Source organism: Mastomys coucha, unplaced genomic scaffold, assembly GCF_008632895.1.
Source record: "Mastomys coucha isolate ucsf_1 unplaced genomic scaffold, UCSF_Mcou_1 pScaffold12, whole genome shotgun sequence".
Classification (NCBI taxonomy): domain Eukaryota; kingdom Metazoa; phylum Chordata; class Mammalia; order Rodentia; family Muridae; genus Mastomys; species Mastomys coucha.
The window spans coordinates 54,074,240-54,092,151 of NW_022196894.1; the positions used below are offsets into that span (position 1 = coordinate 54,074,240).

General features: G+C 38.4%; 1 protein-coding gene across 35 annotated transcripts in view; it reads left to right on the forward strand.

Annotated features, from left to right (window-relative positions):
* Window positions 1-17,912, forward strand: part of Abi3bp (ABI family member 3 binding protein) — a 229,041-nt gene that overhangs the window by 130,732 nt on the left and 80,397 nt on the right. For 23 of the 35 annotated variants that reach the window (XM_031364086.1, XM_031364088.1, XM_031364093.1 and 20 more), the window contains exons 10-18: window positions 786-863; window positions 3,874-3,948; window positions 4,646-4,720; window positions 5,670-5,741; window positions 6,203-6,277; window positions 12,432-12,494; window positions 13,593-13,667; window positions 14,222-14,296; window positions 15,146-15,220. In XM_031364086.1, the coding sequence (XP_031219946.1) occupies window positions 786-863; window positions 3,874-3,948; window positions 4,646-4,720; window positions 5,670-5,741; window positions 6,203-6,277; window positions 12,432-12,494; window positions 13,593-13,667; window positions 14,222-14,296; window positions 15,146-15,220 (663 nt within the window). The remainder of the gene's footprint in view (window positions 1-785; window positions 864-3,873; window positions 3,949-4,645; window positions 4,721-5,669; window positions 5,742-6,202; window positions 6,278-12,431; window positions 12,495-13,592; window positions 13,668-14,221; window positions 14,297-15,145; window positions 15,221-17,912) is intronic. The other 12 variants (XM_031364114.1, XM_031364124.1, XM_031364115.1 and 9 more) reach the window with 10 other exon arrangements.

Consider the following 17,912-nt stretch of genomic DNA (forward strand, 5'->3'; position numbering starts at 1 on the left):
AAAAAAAAAAAAAAAAAGAAAGAAAAATTCCATTTTACACCAAAATCCCAGAAACTGGACAAGAAGATATGTGTTAGCATGCATCTCAAATGAAGCATTGTGGTTCTGCCACACATTTTTCCAAGTAGCTTATTTTCCTATGTCTCTTATTTGTGGGTTTCAATTTTTTCAATGTTATAACGTGTTACATTTTTTACCATCTTTAATAATGGAAAATCCGTATTGATTTTTTTTAAAAATTAGCTGTCCTTGAATATAAATAAAGGAACATTTGCAGGTCCAAGTATGCCTTGCAGAAATTTTAAGTTGGGTGATGGGATCTATTCAAGTATTCTATAGTGAGTCTGTCATTGCTGGACCTATTAAGATCTTAAAGAAACTCTAAGGTTAATAGGGAAGAACTTGAAAGTATGTGTTCTGTTCATACTAGCCCTAGGGATAGTAGAGTGGACTGGCTGGCAGGAAGAGATGTGTATAAATAATTTTTTGTTGCTGTTGAGGAAACTATTGGATCAGTGGTTAAAAGCACACATTATTATTTATTGCTACTGGTTTGATTTCTAACACCCACATCATGGCTCACAACCAGTTGTACCTCTAGTCCTTTTCCAGCCAAAGTGGGCACCAGGCACACTCATGGTACACATACATACATGCAGGCAATAGGCTCATACACATACAGTAATCTAATAACTCTGTAATAAATTCTGTGGTTGATTATGTTTATAATAAGGTAATGTTGGACACGGTACTATGAGGAAATAAATTGGCTTTCTTTTTTTCAGCTAAGAATGAAACATTGGCTTTACCAGCAGAATCTAAAACGCCAGAGGTTGAAAAAGTGGCAGGGCAGCCAGTAACCGGTAAGGAGATGCTATAAAGAAAGGATGCAATATTGTTTCAAATAGTTGTGAGTGAGCTGTAATTCTGCTATTGAGAAAGGACGTAACATTGTTTCAAATAGTGAGTGAGCTATAAACTTTTTTTAAAGCAAAGAATGAAAATTGAAATTAATTTTGGTCATAAAACAATAGGAGATTCTAGGGCTTCAAGCTTGGGAAATGAAGAGATGAAAATGGAGCAATGATTGGTGGACACAATAAGTAGCCACCTGGAGAGGTTTGAATTTGATGATGAAGATGCCCTCAGAGCTGAGGGAGTTTACACTAAGGGTGACACAATGCTTCCTAGACTTTCCTCTTGTACTAATACCCACCTGTTTTCATTGCCTAGTTAGCTTCACAAGTGATCAACATAACAAAGTGTCTTATATCCCTCATAAATCCACGATGATGGTTATGAAAATGCATTGAAATCATTTAGAAAAAAAATGTCCCTGCAGATTAATAGCCCTAATATAGAGAATGTGTATAGTCTAGCTCAAAAAAATAAAAATGAAAAAAAATAGAAATAAAAACAAAAACCTTCAAACATGAGAGAAGCAGTGTCCCCATAGTTTATCATTGTTACTACCAAACATTCAATGTCTGCTCTCCAAATAAATCTATCCAGCCAAATCTTCTGGGGAGAGACATTAGTCTCAGAAGTACTGAGTTTTGGTCAGAGTAATGCCACCTTACCTAGGATTTCTTGAATCAAACAATGGCCAAGCATTTCCTGCAGCTTGCCATTAGTTAAAGAACTCTTACTTGGGTTCTTCAGCTTGTTGACCTTTGTGAGTTCTGTGGACTGTATCTTGTGTAATCTGTAATTTTTATTTTATTTTTTGCTGATATCTACTTATTAGTGAGTACATACTATGCACATCCTTTTGGGTCTGAGTTACCTCACACAGGATGATATTTTCTAGTTCCATCCATTTGCCTGCAAAACTCAGGATGTCTTCATTCCTAACAGCTGAGTATATTCCATTGTGTAAATGAACCACATTTTCCATAACCATTCTTCTGTCATGGAACATCTAGGTTGTTTCCAGCTTCTGGCTATCACCAATAAAGTCGCTATGAACATAGTAGAACACGTGCCCCTATGGCATGGTGGGGGCATCTTTTGGGTATGTTCCCAAGAGTGTTATAGCTGGTCTTCAGGTAGATCTATTTCCAGTTTTCTGAGGAAACTCCAGATTGATTTCCAGAGTGGATGTACCAGTTTGCAATCCCACCAGCACTGGAGGAGTGTTCCTCTTTCTCCACATCCTCTCCAACATGTGTTGTCACCTGAAGTTTTGATCTTAGCCAGTCTAAGGCGGAATCTCAGGGTCATTTTGATTTGCATTTCTCTGATCGATAAAGACTTTGAACATTTCTTTAGGTGCTTCTCAGCCATTCCAGATTCTTCAGTTGTGAATTGTTGGTTTAGTTCTCTACTCCATATTTTGATTGGGTTGTTTGTTTTTTTGGTGATTTAACTTCTTGAGTTCTTTATATATTTTGGATGTTAGCCCTCTACCGGATGTGGGGTTAGTGAAGATTTTTTTTCCCAATCTGTAGGTTGCCAATTTGTCTTATTGACGATGTGCTTTGTCTTACAGAAGCTTTCCAGTTTCATGAGGTCCTCTTTATCAGTTCTTTTTGTTGTTGTTGTTTGGTTTTTGTTTTTTTTTTTTTTCGAGACAGGGTTTCTCTGTATAGCCCTGGCTGTCCTGGAACTCACTGTGTAGACCAGGCTGGCCTTGAACTCAGACATCCGCCTGCCTCTGCCTCCCAAGCACTGGGATTAAAGGAGTGCACCACCACTGCCCGGCTGTTCATCAGTTCTTGATCTTAGAGCATAAGCCATTGGAGTTCTGTTTAGGAAATGTCGCCCCTGTGCCAATGAGTTCAAGGAAAAATAAAAAAGTCTCATCAAAAGTGAGATTTTTTCACTCATAACATTTCTATAACATGAGTTATTTGTGGTGTTCCACTTGTACTAAATCTTGGGGCTTGTGATTGGTCAAGAGAGGATAAGATTGGTGCAGTAACAAAATAACTTGAAGAGGCAGATTGAACTAGAATATATCTCAGCAGAGTATGACCATATGGTAAGAAATGGGCCTTTATAAGATGAGGTGGAAACCATTTGAGCTACCAGCAAAATTTACTTGGGTAAGATTCGAAGCTGATATTTTCTTATAACTTGGATGTGATCTGTTAATACAGAGAAAATTACAGGCGTGGTTAAAGGAGTTTGTTTCTGTGTCAAACGTTCTGCCCAGCCTTCCACGTTACGCATTCTTCTCTTGGCACCATGTCTGATGAGAGTCTTCAGATTTCCCAACTTTCTGCCAAGCTCTCCCCAGAACTTTCCACTTCAGAAATACTTGGGCAAACCCCAGTGCTTATTATTCAGTATTGTTTAGTATGTGTCCTTGCTGCAAAATTCCAGAGTTTTGTAGAATGTTAAAATCCCAATGTTCATGGTTATTATTTCCCCACATCTTCTGCCCCCAGTCTTCATTACCTTTAATGGAGCAGCTCAAGAAAAAAAAAGCCACTCTTGGGTTAACATTTTGAACACAGTCCAGAATTCAGCCTGGCCCTAAGCTCTGCTGGTTATTTGTGAGGTTTAGAGGAAATCTAGTGACATGATTTTATTTAACCCTGGATCTTTTTTCTACTCATTTATTTATTCACTTAAATCATCACAAGCCTGCTTACCATAGGCACCATACTAAGTTGTGGAGATAAAGAAAGGGAGAACAAAACATTCAGATTGCTATGAAAAAAAAAATGGCTTCATGGGGAAGGAGCTGGGTGAACCCAACCTATAAAGGGTGGATCAGGGAGGAGAGGCAGCCAGGCACTGGGGGAAGTAGGTAGCGGCACCTTAGGACGTTGAAAAGGTATGTAAACTGCCAACAGGTGTTCTGTGCCAGGGTGGTTTCCTTAGTTTATCATCTCTTAGCTCATACAGTTCTGTTTTACTTTTCAGTGACCCCGGAAACAGTTTCAAGAAGCACTAAGCCCACCCTGTCCAGTGCTTTAGACACTGCAGAGACAGCACTGGGTAATACTAAAAACTATCTATCCATTCCCGCAACCCCCAAAACAGAACATTAATAATGACAAACCTCAGCGCTCATAGGTTTAACATAGCTTTATCCTGCCACGCCCCTTCTCCCTCCTTCTTGTTCTTTTCTTTTTCTGGGAATTAAAATTCCCATTTCTTGGGCAAGTCCTACTGGAGAGTTAGTACTGTGCCTTGATCCTGGTGACACTGGACAGGCAGGTGTGGATGCTGCGCACTAACTGCATGACTCTTTTGACCCCCGTCTTGTGGGTTGGGTGGACAGGAATATAGCATTTCAGCCTCGAGAGCTGCTGGAAATCTTGACTCTCTCTCTGGGATTTCTGCCCAGATTAGCTATGGGAAATCTTTGTGCCAACTAAATTTGGGAAGAATCACCGAGAGACATGCTGCTTAATGAGAATTTCAGTTGCTCATGGTAACTGCTGTTTCTATCTGCGGTTTTACCCAAAAGAATCTATCTTGCTTTTCGTATTTGTTCTCTTCCCTTGAAGGAAAGGAACAGCATGTGTTTGGCTGTGCGTGTATGATTCTGACCTAAAAGGCAACTCCCATTTAACAACTATGTGACTTTTCCAAGGAAAGCCAGCTCTTTCTATGAAAGTCATGGACGGCTCACTGCACGCGAGTCTGTTACAAAGCATCACATCACTAACCGTGTCCTTCTTTATTGTAGTCCTCAGTGAGAAGACGTCAGACACCGCACACTCTGTTCTAATACCTGAGTTTGAATTGCCCTTGAGCACTTTAGGTAAAAGTCATCAGACAATGCAGCTGCAATGAATGCACCTTGGGAATATTATGCATGGCTAATCAAAATGCTTAGAGTCAACTTTACTCAAATAAATCTCCTCACAAGAAAAGAGGGACAAATAATACAGAACAATTAACTCTCAACACCCAAATCTGTGATTTTTAAACATTTATAATTTAAATTTATAATTTAAAGCCTTAAAGAGGCTTTTCCTATGACAAAGCCATGGGTAGTTTTCTTGGTGGTGGTGACATTGTTATTTTATTTTATTATTTTGTTTCACTCAGAATCATATGAGACTGACTAAATTGGTATCTTATCTTTCCTCCCGCCCAGGGGTCTTTATTCACTTCTAGCTTTATCTTTACAGATAAGACATATTAGATGTTTCTATAGATTCCTTAGGAGTCTTAGAATTTCTTTATGAATGAAGTAGTAAAATGGAGAAGAATATACATAGAGTTCTATAGGTGCCTTATGACTTGTAAAGCTCTCACACAGATGTTTTCTAATTCAATGTGTTCGGGGCTTTGCTTGAATTAAAGCGAATTTTATCTATACACATAAATGTATAGATTTTCAGAACTTGTAGAAAGCTAGTAAATGTAGATGAAAAGCCTGAATGCCTCATTTAGTGGCTTAATTATAAATGCCAAAATAAAAAGGAATCATGCACTGGACATGGTGGTCCATCCTGTAATAACTGAACATAAAAAACACATACAAGGAGGATCATGGATTCTAAGGGAGCCTAGGTTACACGATGTCTCGAAAAAACCAGTTATCTTTCATTGAAACAGAAGTAAAAAAAATAGTCCTGAGTATTTGCTTTACCTATGGGTGATATTTTTAATCTTGTATTTGTTGTTTCAGTAACTTTGAAATATTTAAAAACCTTTTTGGTTTTTATGTACCTACCCTAACTACCCCGTGTGTTTTATTCTAGCTCCAAAAAGGTTCCCAGAGTTTCCTGAGGCAAAACCAGTCTTTCCATCGGAGAAACCAGGGGGTTCCTTGGGTAAATAGAAGTGCTTTGTTTTTGATGCTTTGAATGTGCATGATGGGCTGAGATGTAGCTCAGTGACAGAATGCTGGCCTGTTATGTATGGGGACCTGGACTTGATCACAAACATCACATAAGGCGAGTGCTGATCGGTTCTTTAGAACACAGAGTCCTTTCTCTGTGAAGCTAAATACACTAATGCTCTTGGTCAACTCAGGGAAATCAGTGGTTGGTTGATTGAAAAGGAAAATAAAAGTATTATTTGACTAGGTTTCATACAGCATCATCAAAAGTCATGCCTGTTACTTCTGCATAATCTACCTGGCTGTTCGCTGTCTGGATTGACTTTTGTGTATACAGTGACTATAGATTGCATCCATAAGAGCTTTGCAGTGCACCTTTTCCCACCCACTTACCTATCCCAGCAGTCTGTTTGTCTTGGTACATTCAGCACCTTCTGATTCCCTCTGATATAGTTTCAAGTGAAGAGCCATGGGTGGTACCTGGAGCTAAGACATCTGAAGATTCCAGAGTTGTACAGCCTCAAACTGGTAACTGCATTTTTTAAAAAAAATTAACATCATTTGGCTTTACTTGCCTAGGTTCCATTAATCTAGTTTATGGCAAACTGTGATACAGTTCTCTTGTTTCTGCTAGCTTGCAAGCATGCGTCTCTCTAAGCACTAGTTTAAATATTCCACAGAACCATCGCAATTTATGTTCAGCTTCAAATTAAAATTCAAAATTCGGATATTTGTGATCTCAAGAAGTTATACATTCAGGAGTTGACATATTCGTATTCTTCAGTAGTTGATATATTTGTACTTTCATTCACATAAACCTTTCTTACTTTCAATTAGGGGTATATTTGTACATATACTAAGCTGCATCCTTTGCAGTTTTAATACATAGCATTAATGTCAAATTACTCAAGTAGCTTCCCATGTTTAATTATTACAAACATGAAGAACACAGACTCTGAGGAACTGAGGACCTCTTAGAAGATGTTAGGAAAGGTTCGTTTTTCTGTCTCATGTGAAATGATCAGCAGAAGGGAAGTGACTCTTTGCCTCTGTTGGTTGAATACATTCAGAAAGTGAGAGCCCCTGTTGAGTGAGGATCTTCACACCTTGTAACTAGATGGCAAGATAATCTGGATGGAGATAAGGCTGTGCCCCCAGCATAGCATAAACTGTCAGCATTAGTGGGAGTGTGGGGAGGGGAAAGCCAGTTGTGTTTTTTTCTGTGTCCTATGTGAATACAGAATGATTTTGATTTTTGTCTTGATGTATTTTCATGGCAGAACAGCCTCATCTAACATTAATGTCCTTGGAGATTGCTGACATTCAGCAGGGGAATGCCAGAGGCCAACTCCTGTATGGCTGGTGCTGCTTGATTAGTCACTAAATGTGAAACACTGTTTCCTTTTGTAAAATGTACTTTGCTTTGAAACTTACTGGAAATTTTTGCCACCTTTACATTCTGCATCAAAGCTGCAGAATGAGTGTTCTCATAAAGACTTCTGTACCACTTTTTGAGATATAAAGGACAACTGAGAATTCTAGTTTGCTTGGTTATGGAACCTCGTGAGTTATTTTGATAGTTTCTGGCAATGAAGGAACAGGATATTTGAGGTTTGGGAGCATTGCAAGAAATGTGAGAGTCACTTAATAAATTCTCCCCCATACTCAGTCTGTGTACCCTAATCTTTCACTAGTTCTGTATGTTGTGATTTTATTATGTGGACTTGCATTTTGTATAGCCTTCTGTAAAGTATGCTAACTAGGGTTGATTGAGCTTGATTTCCTTGGCAAATCTAATTTTCCATAAAGCATATAAAGGAAATCATAAAATTGTGCTCTATAATAGCATACCAGGATGTAAAATTACTTATAAATTCTGTGTTTAAAAGAAACTGGCCAAATCTCTGAAATACTTAAGTGCTTGGGACAGTTACTCAGGGTAAATTCTGTCTTTCTAGTGATGCAGTAGAGTTAGACTTACATTCTATTAGACAGTGGCCAGTCCACTATAATTCCTATGTTATAGTAGGAAGAGTTCTAGAAAACTCTAGACCTTCTACAGTATGATGGACAGTGCACTTATGTCCCTGTGATCCACATGCTGTTGGGTCCTTTCTCCCTTAGAATTACATAACTTCTGCATTAATATTCCTCTATGAAACCCAAGGGCCTGTGGATCCACTGTCACTCGCATTTCTGAAGGCCTTCAGCATAGTCAGTTTCCTTTATAGTAAGGTGATGCATGAGGGACTTACCCCAGGATGGGCAGACAATCAATAGCTAGACTCACCAATTTTTTCACAATTACTCCACTGAATGACTCCCACTGAAAAGTGAAACAATGTCATGCAGCATGCTTTGGAATTTTGGGAACAGTTTCACAACAGAGAATTACATGTTCTTCTCTGTCCCCTGAGTGTGGTAACCTGAATTACTCTGTAAGTGTTCTCTGAGGATTTGTACAGATTTAATAAAACGATGTCCAGGTCAAGGTTCTGTGTTTTCTATGGGCAACAGAGTTGGAAAAGCTCCTAAATCACATAGACAGCATGTGTGTGATGTCTAACATCCTAACATGGGAGACACAGGCAGTAGACATGAAGTTCCTGTTTCTGGCTTGATGGTTCTAGTGTTAAACCTCCTTAATTTATTTTAACATTCTGTAAAAGGGCTTTCATTTAGTACCACAAAGTTCAGAATCAAAGGAATAAAATGGTTACAACCCCAGAATGATTCAATGCATGTGATTTCAGCATTAGAAAACCTTGTTGTCTGTCCTTCCCCAAAGTGTTTGAACAACTGAATCACCCCGCAATATATTGAGAGTTATCACAAAAACATCTTCGTCTAGTAAAGTTATCTCTTTGTAAGCCACAAGTCATCTTTAGAGACTCGCCCTGGCAGGTCAGGATGGAAGGCAAGCAGTCTTGATCGTTTTATTACATTCCACATTGGAGCTTTCTTTAAGAGGTCAGTCTTTGCCGTTTTCAGTGTGGAATTCATAAGAATTATAGAAACGTGTGTCACGTAGTTAGACTCTGTGACTAAATAGCTCGGCTAGCATGAGGAGTGTATTAGCTGGAACATTCATATCTAGGGTGATTTGCTTAGAGTTGTTGAAAGGAGATAAACTCTGTATTTGGATCTTACTGACTGCTCTGTGAGGTGATGATTAGCCCAGAGCTGGCTCATCCTTCCCCATTAAACCCTAGAGAGCATGGAAAATAGGAACAAGTTGTAGTGTTGATGCTCAAGGGTAAGAAGGTGGAGTGACACATAGCAGATGGTTTACAGGCTCACTGCGGTCTCGTAGAGATTTATGGGTTCAGTCTTTCATTTTATTTCACAAACTTCAAATTCAAGCAGAGAAGTGGAAAATACTAACCAAAGAAAGTATTATTTGTGTATGTAAACAGTACAGAGAATCTGTGTTGCTTTCCTAGCTGTGTTTTGCTATGTTCCTTCATTGCTTCTTCATATGGCTGTAGGAATTCTGTTTTCATGGTCATGTATAACAGTGGCAAGTCTGGTAGTAGATATTGAGGTACACACATTTCTATATTATTAAATGATTAAAAGGCATGTTTATCTTCCATCCCCACATCTAAGTCAGAAGGGTCATTACTCGTTTAAAGACCTTAACACATCTTCCAAACTAATTTGTGTGCTAAAATGGGAATTTTGCACATTAATTTTTCTGTTGGTCTACTGTGTACCAGAGAATCTAGAGTACATAAACCTGTAAAGCAAAATAACTATGACAGAATCTCTCCCTAATAAGCTCTTTTATCTATGAAATTATGTTTGAAAAGGAAAACCTTTCATATGACCACTGATACTCAAGAAATCCAAGCAAAATAAAAGACATTGTTGCCTATTTGGAATGCTTTGTGTACTATCCATGACTCCATCAGGGCATCTTTATGTTGGTATTTGCATATACTTAGTTTTTCAAAGTAAAAATATATAGCAAATAAAATATAATTAACAAATGGTCTTATGATTGTAAGTACTTTTGGAAAAGCTGAAAGTAAAATTTTGTGTAATTGTGACTCATTATTTTCCTTGTTACAGTTTTGAATTGTACTACCCAATTTAGCTCTCAAATGTGATTTTTCTCTCAACTCTGGTCTCACGGAGGCTTTGTGAACTAAATATCAAAGCTATTGCCTAGTTTCAAATAGCATCAGCGTTTTATCCAGTAAAGATGGTGATACGCATCAAGGCATGGTGGCATGCGGACTGTCTGAAAAACAGTAGCACTCACCCTGAACTCTCAGGGCTGTTCATCAATTTCATGCCTAGAATAGTTAGAAACAGACCAAACAATTTAGGGAAATCTACTCAGGCAGGCTTAAATGCAAAGTTTTGTAAAACAAAAACAAAAACAAAAACAAAACTTTTAGATGCCAAAGTTTTTGTAAGGAAGCCCAGATCTCACAGTGATATTAAGAGCATTTTTCAGAGAATTCCATTTCAATTCTGCCTTCTTCTCTGACATCTGTAACTTCAGAGTTGAAGGTTTTGATTCAGTACAACAAGTTGAGGTGCTTGCTTTGCAAAGCTGTCCGAGCAGAGTAAGAAGACTTCTAGTCTGTAGGAAGTAGGTTGGGTTTTCTTTTTTTCTTCTTTTTCTTTACTACTCAACTCTCAAAAAGTATAGAAATAGAAATATAGGAATCAACTGTGCTGACAAGTATGTTATTTGAATCCCAAGTATATTCAAGAAAAAGATTTGAAAGTAAGAGTCTCCTAACAAATGGAAATGTAGACATGAACCATGATCACTAGAGGGTAGCAAAATGTTCTGTTCCCAATGATGCCTCCAGTAATGACTTACAGACGTTGTCAGCCTGGCTTGGAATTTCAAAGTGTGAATATAAGAAGTAGGGTTAAGGGGCTGGTGAGATGGCTCAGCAGGTAAGAGCACCGACTGCTCTTCTGAAGGTCTTGCGTTCAAATCCCAGCAACAACATGGTGGCTCACAACCACCCGTAATGAGATCTAATGCCCTTTTCTGGTGTGTCAGAAGACAGCTACAGTGTACTTATTTATAATAATAAATAAATCTAAAAAAATGAAGTAGGTTAATTAACTAATAGCCATTAGGATAAAAATACAGACTGCAGAAGAATTGATCTAACATACTTGATAAAAAGGAGATTTGAGACTTACCATAAATGCAGCCATGGCATTTTCTAGAAGTGTGAATGTAAAGTCAACATATGAATTCACAATTTCAAAAGTTGAGAGGAATATGTATAAATTGATGACATTTCCTAACATTTAGAGGAGGACAGAGATGATGTCACTAGAAGCTTGACTTGAGCCTTAAAGCAGGACAAGGATTAGAAACTGGCAGTATTTTTGTTCTTTAAAAGATTAGTCATTCCTTTTAAAATCACAGCTAGGTTAACTTTACATTAAAATGTAAAGTCCTAACAAAATAAGACTCTCGCAGCATGTGCCTATTTTCACACAGGATATAATATTTCTAAGGATTTTGTAGGTTTACCTTCACAAGTGACACACTTCTCCCGTGTCCTCTTACGGGATTGCATGAACTGTTCGCTCCTTTGAGACTCTGTCTTACTGTCTACTACCATCTTACTGCAACAGTTAGCATGAGTTCCATGTCATTAAACTGTCATTGGATCCAGTGACTAAATCCTCCTGCATACAACCTCCATGTTATTCATTCTTCTATAAGCTAATTTGAATGCCCCAAATAAGCAGTGTCTATCTCTAGTTTCTGCTTTGCTTGCCTCTTAATTCCAGGGTTGACTGTTATTTGTGCATCAAGAGAATATTTTCAGTACTCTTTTTACTTGCCAGTTCTTTTATGCGAACACAAAATTTATTCCTATATTAAAATAGTTACATTTGAATGCATCCCATTTTCTTCCTTTTATACAGAATACAAAAACCTGCCTTCAAATCTACTCATCTTGTAGAGGGATCGTGACTCTATGGAGGAATGTAGAAAGCTGCCTCTAAATAAAACCAAGAGAGGTGGTGCCAAGTATGCCCTGGCCTTAGTCCCACTGTCCTCAGCTCTGATATTAGGGTGAAAATACACTTAGTCAACAATCCCTCCACATGAATGCTACAATTATCATTACCTCTATAAACCTCAACTTTATTGTCTAGAAAATGGACAAACTGGTGGCAATGCCTGTCTTGCCTCTATCTCAGGGGCGGTAACAAAGGTAAAGAGGTTAATGCATGAGACAATGTGAACTTTTTAAGTGCCATTTGCTCCTTAGGTACCGTACCAGAGATTTTTGCTAAGCAGAAAGATTAAGCAATGGATTCCACAAATAGCACCTTCTATTTCAATATGCCTTCTCTTTTCTTCTTTAGAAGCCTCTGCCCTAGCTGCCATATGACTATTAGATTTGTGTTTATGCTTACTGAAGTTCTTTGATTTAGAGCTGGCATCACTTCACTATAAACAAATGACAAAATATTCATATCATTGTGGGGCCAGGGCTATGGTGTGGTAAATTCCTGCAGCTAAGACAGTAGTAGTGATTGTCAGCTCAGTCAGAAGGGAGGCCAAGAGCTCCGAAATTTAGTACCCATGTAAAACTGTGCTTTAGTCACCACTAAAATATGTCAGGCAATCATGTACAATATAGCAAAATTAACATGTCTTTTGTTTTACTTTTCTATTTTTAAGCAACTTATGATGTTATCTCAAGCTCAACAACTTCTGATGAGACTGAAATAGAGCCTCACACAGGTATACCCAACCCTTCAACGATGCCTTTGGATCTTAGGTCTTCTTACACCTAGTGGTTGCTCTTTAGTTTTTGTAGGATGAAGAAGTGTGCTTCCCCAGAGTTCCATAGCAAGTAGTAGCTACCTCTGTCTGTGTCAGCGAGACAGTTCCTGTCCATCCCACTGGGGATTACTCATTATTTTTTTATCAGTAAACAAACTCTGTCACACAAGGGAAGGATATAGATAGATGAGGCCACCACCTGGGAAAAGTAATTTGATGGCATCTTACTCTTCTAAAAATACTTTTGTATTTCTGGAGAGTATTCTGTAGGGCAGTGATTCTCAAATGGGGATGGTTTAGAATTTCTCCTCTACACAGGGACATTTGGGATTGCATAGAGACACATCTGTTCTTAACTACTGGGGGAGGTGCATCTAGAACATAGAGACTTGGAATACACTACTGTGCACACAGCAGCCTCTCACAGCTAAGCTTTCTGGGGCACCAATTGTTGTACTGCTGAACTGAGAATCCCCATGCTAGGATGGGAATATCACTTGTTTGTTACAGTTCAATTGTGTCTAATTTTTACATACACTTATTTGACCCATCTACAGTGGGTTGAGCTCAGTCCAGCGGCTTCTTTTAGCAAACGTGTATCAAGCATCCACTAAATCAGTCCTGGGGAACTAAATGCCAGACTGTCAAACATAGCTAGGCGTCAGGCATGTTTTTATGTATAGTCTTATCTCAACATTATTTGTATGGAAAACAAAGATAAATAATTTTATACAGTAGAAAATTAAAAAAGTAATCCTCATAGTAGGTTGCATTAGCAGTTATGAGACAAGGGAAGAAAGTAGAAAAAGGGCAACTGAAAATAAGTTGAGTGGCATAGCTGTTTTATCATGGGTTCTGACATTTCAGTGATGTGTGCTTTGCAGAGTGAGGCCATCTTCAGTTCCTACTGAATCACTGGCTTGAAGCACTGGCTAGCAATCCCTCAAGTGTCCTTGTTATTTTCCTTTCATAGGGTACCACTTCTTACTCAGGAGTTTGTATTTTATCCCCAGGAACTTCTATTGCCTTTATAAATGTTGACATTTATTCCAACAGCAACAAATGATCCTATTCTGGACTCTATCCCACCTAAAACTTCTAGAACTGCTGAACAGCCAAGGGCAACACTGGGTAATGTTTTTAACAGAAAAATTGTGCTTTGTTTTCCATTAAAAGTTCCATAACCCATGTGGATGTCTTTCTTCCAAAATGACCATTCGATCCCATTTCATCTAACCATTTACCTCTTTCCTATTTCTGAACATAGATGAATGATATATTTTTATTCAGGCATCTTTTATATTTCATTTTATATTTGATACTTTCTCTCATACTAAATGAACTACAAAAGAATGAATTTCCAATCTTTAAGTTGTTAAAAAAAAAAAAAAAGCAAAAAACCCTTCAGAAACTGCATGGGCATCTTTTTCATCTGCAACATCTCTTGCCCTGTGCTTATGGCTTGCATCCCCTTGCTTCATGGATGGAGTTTGCCTGTTCTGAGCAATTAGCATTCTAGCTTTCCTCTGCTTTACATCACAGTGTCATCTACCAGCTGAGGACAACGTGCATCTTTTCCCATCCTTCTAGCATGCAAATTATGCCATCTGAAAGCATGTTGAAAGTCCTAAAATACCTCATTTTAACTGAGATTGCTTGGTGGGGTGGGGTATTTATGCTTCCAGCTCCAAGTGAAGCCTCATTTGAGTCCCAAAATGCAGAAATCTTCACCAGTCCTGAAGTGCGACCTACGACAGCTGGTAACTGATATCATTTGTGTAGTTGTATGCTTTGAAAGGCCAGGTAAAGTGACAGCAAAGAACCAGTGACATTTGATGTTTTAATGAATAATCATTTCCTTTCTTTACCATGGGATTCTTCAAGGAGCTGAGTTACCCATCGTTAGTCTTAGGATGACAAACCTCAAGGGATTTGTCAATTCTGATGTCTATATATTTTGAAAAGTAGTTTTCTTGATTGCTTTCAACTTTGTTACCATAAAAGTATAGCATAGATAAGTGATAATTGCTTTAAGTACATTACTTTCTGTTAACACAGTAGTAGCATTGAATCCGTGGTAGTTCAGAAAGAACCAGGTAGTCCCTGCAATCCTGGATATGCTGAAAAAGATGTGTGAGAGAGCCCATGTCATATAAAGAAAATTAAATAATGGAGTTCATTATGTCTGGGGAGGGTGCTAATGAACTGCAAGATAAAGATGTTTTGAACATTCATCCCCATCCTATAAGTCCAAATATCATATAAACCATATAAATATCATATAACATAAATCCTTAATTTATGTTATAATCTAAAAATCCTCCAGGGTACTCAGTTTCCAGTACCTATATTTGAGTAGTATTTTTCTTCAAGTAGAAATGTTAAGTGTTCCTTTATATAAACGTGATTCTTTTTGGCCCAGGGAACACTTAAACGTATTGAGTATGTACTCTGTAGAAAGCACGCACAGCATGGGCATCTAGGAATACAAGGAGGACTAGGTAGTCATTCTTGCATTTCAGTAGGGTTGTGTATTTATGTTTCCAGGCACAGTGTGGCTAACCTTTGGGAAGTATCACTTACCAAAGCTGTATTAACTTCTGTTGCAGCTCCTCAGCAAACCACCTCTATCCCTTCCACACCCAAACGACAATCAACACCCAAACCGCCAAGAGTCAAACCTGGTAAATAAGGGTCTCTTCAACTTTTCAAATTACTTAAACTCAAATAGATCATGCTCGTCTCCTTAGAGTAAAAAGAAAATCATAGTTCTCTGTAGGACAGTTTCTTTACAAAATTTGAAAATAATGAACAGTAATGTATAAAAGAAAACAGGGGTCTCCAATAAAATGTTTCTAGGTTTGGAGATAGGCAGGGGAACAGGCCCTGCCACCACAGCTCACAGTACGAAATAACTACTCTACTCTGGATATGTGTCGCATGGAAGCATCTTTCAGTGGTTCTCAACCTGTAGGTCATGGCTCCTTTAGGGATTGAATAACCCTTCACAGGGTCTGCCTAAAGCCATCAGAAAACACAGATATGTACATTATGATTCATAACAGTAGCAAGTTACAGTTATGGAGTAGCAAGGAAAATAATTTTTTGGTTGAGGATCACCACAACATAAAGGGTCACAACTTTAGGAAGGGTGAAAAACACTGCCCTAAAGTGTGCTGATATAAAAAGGATGTTATTCTGGTCTTCAAGTTTCTTATAACCCCAAGAGTAATAATAATGAAAATAAAGCATAAGATATAAAACTTCAGCGTGTAGTGCTTATATAGAAGCTCCAAGGACGACTGAGTTGCAACCATGAGCCTTAAAATATTTGTGGGATTCAGGTGGAAGAAAGAGAAAGGGGAAGCATGCACCTTGGGGAAGTTCAAGTAATTTATCCACTGGGGGGCGACGGTTCTCGTTGCCTAATAGTCTGCCCAGGTACTTGCTCAGCTGACATGCTCCTCTTACTTTGTAATGTAAATATTCCTTCTGACCTGTATGTGTTGAGTTGGTTCAGAAATTCTTTCCTTCAGATTTTGTTCAGTGCATACTTTACGGCTGACTACTAGGTATGGCAGGGTTTTGAAAGGTCACTCTGTTCTCAAAGGGGATTTTACTATCTCTGCGTTGTTAATTTTCTCCTCCTGACACCAGAAAGAACTACAAGTCCAAGGACAAATGCTCTGAAGTTTCTAAGTATCCTGATGCTATTCAGGATGCTGTCTCTGTTTCTTCTTCTGACTATGGAGAGTGCAGTTCCCTGGTTCTTTTGTAAGCTGTTTTGTTCTAATGGCTTGTTTGGGAGACTCTAAGCATCTCACAGACTGCCTGTGAGTTCTACAGCTATTTTGGCTGTGAATAGCTGGCCCTTGAGTTAGTAGGATCTGAGCTCAGATTCGGATGTTGTCTACGGGCAGTACTTGGTAGGTACTGCTATTGTTCTTTGCAGGATAGCACACACAGTCCTTGAGGCTCTTTGGGAAAAAACCTCCAAGCTCAACTCAGGAACTCTACGATAAGGTGACTTTTAACTTGGCGTCATTGAAATTTCTTTGTGTTTCAGATCATAGGATTACAGCTATCAATCAATTACTAACATCAAAACATACCCACATTTTCTAGTAAATATGAAGGAAAAGTGAAAAAAATAATTAAGCATAGATTAAAACCAGTCTTTGAGTAGTTACCAGAAAGCCGCAACACCCTTCCGTAAGTGATTCTCTGTGCCGGGAGCGTAGAGTATTCTTTTAATGGAATATTTCCAAAATCTTCCAGGCTGACAAATTCATTCCACTTATTTAGTTTTAGAATTAGATTTATCTCTTATGGTTTTTTATGCCAACATAGGAATCTGTTGATTATTTTGTTTATTTTTAACTCAGTAAAACACAAGTAATTTCTTTGAAACTTAAAACATTCTCTCAGTCTAGAACTGGCACCACCTGTGATAGTTTCTCTGATCCTCAGTTGTAGCATTGTAAAAATAATGCTGACAGGTTGATTCATGCAACTCTTGGGCTCAAGGAGTTCCAATTTATATGTTAGTATCTGATGCAGTTTTTCCATGGAAAGTGCAAAAACCCAACCAGATGACCTCAGCACAACCGGGCCCTTTGGCATTATCACAGTGTTACTCTGAACTTTGTGACAGATAGTTATGTTCATGACCATCACACAGAGAACTCAGAAATACAGCCATGGGGGTGAGGGTCCCTTGTCTGTATTACAGCATACTTTCCAGTACCAAAGTTGACTGGAATTCTGAATAACAGCCTTTCAGCTGACAAGGTGGGCGTGGATTCCATCTTCTAAGAACCCTGTTTGTTTGGAGCAACTCAGTTCGGGTTGCAGGACCAGAAAGAGCTGTTTCTTGAACATGCCAAGCCTGCTTAGTTAAGGATGGTTTTTACATTCTGTTTATGCCTCAGGAGATTTTATGCTGTTTTTCTAAAGTCTAGAAGGCTCTTTGGTAGAAGCACCTATTGGATGGTGGAATATATTGAATGATCCAATATCCACCTTTTACAGTTTATCTGGAATTGACACAACAGTCTTGGATAGCAATTTATAAAAATTAGCTGTGGAGAGTTTTGGTGGTTCTCACTCGCATTGTCATATAAATTTTAAACCATTAGCTTTCGAGAGAATGTCTTTTAACTCTGCTGTGTAAAGGATTTTCAACTTGGATTGTCACCCTTGGTGTGTTTATACAACAGTTATTAAAGCAAGAGGTTTCCTGCTTAAATGGTCATGATTTACTTTCATGATGGCATAAGGCAACAAAAGCAACTGCTAAGAAAACAAATTTCTGTGGCTGGGTCTCCAGATGCAGGGGCAGGCTGAAGGAAATAGAGTGGTGTCCTCAACCTCAAG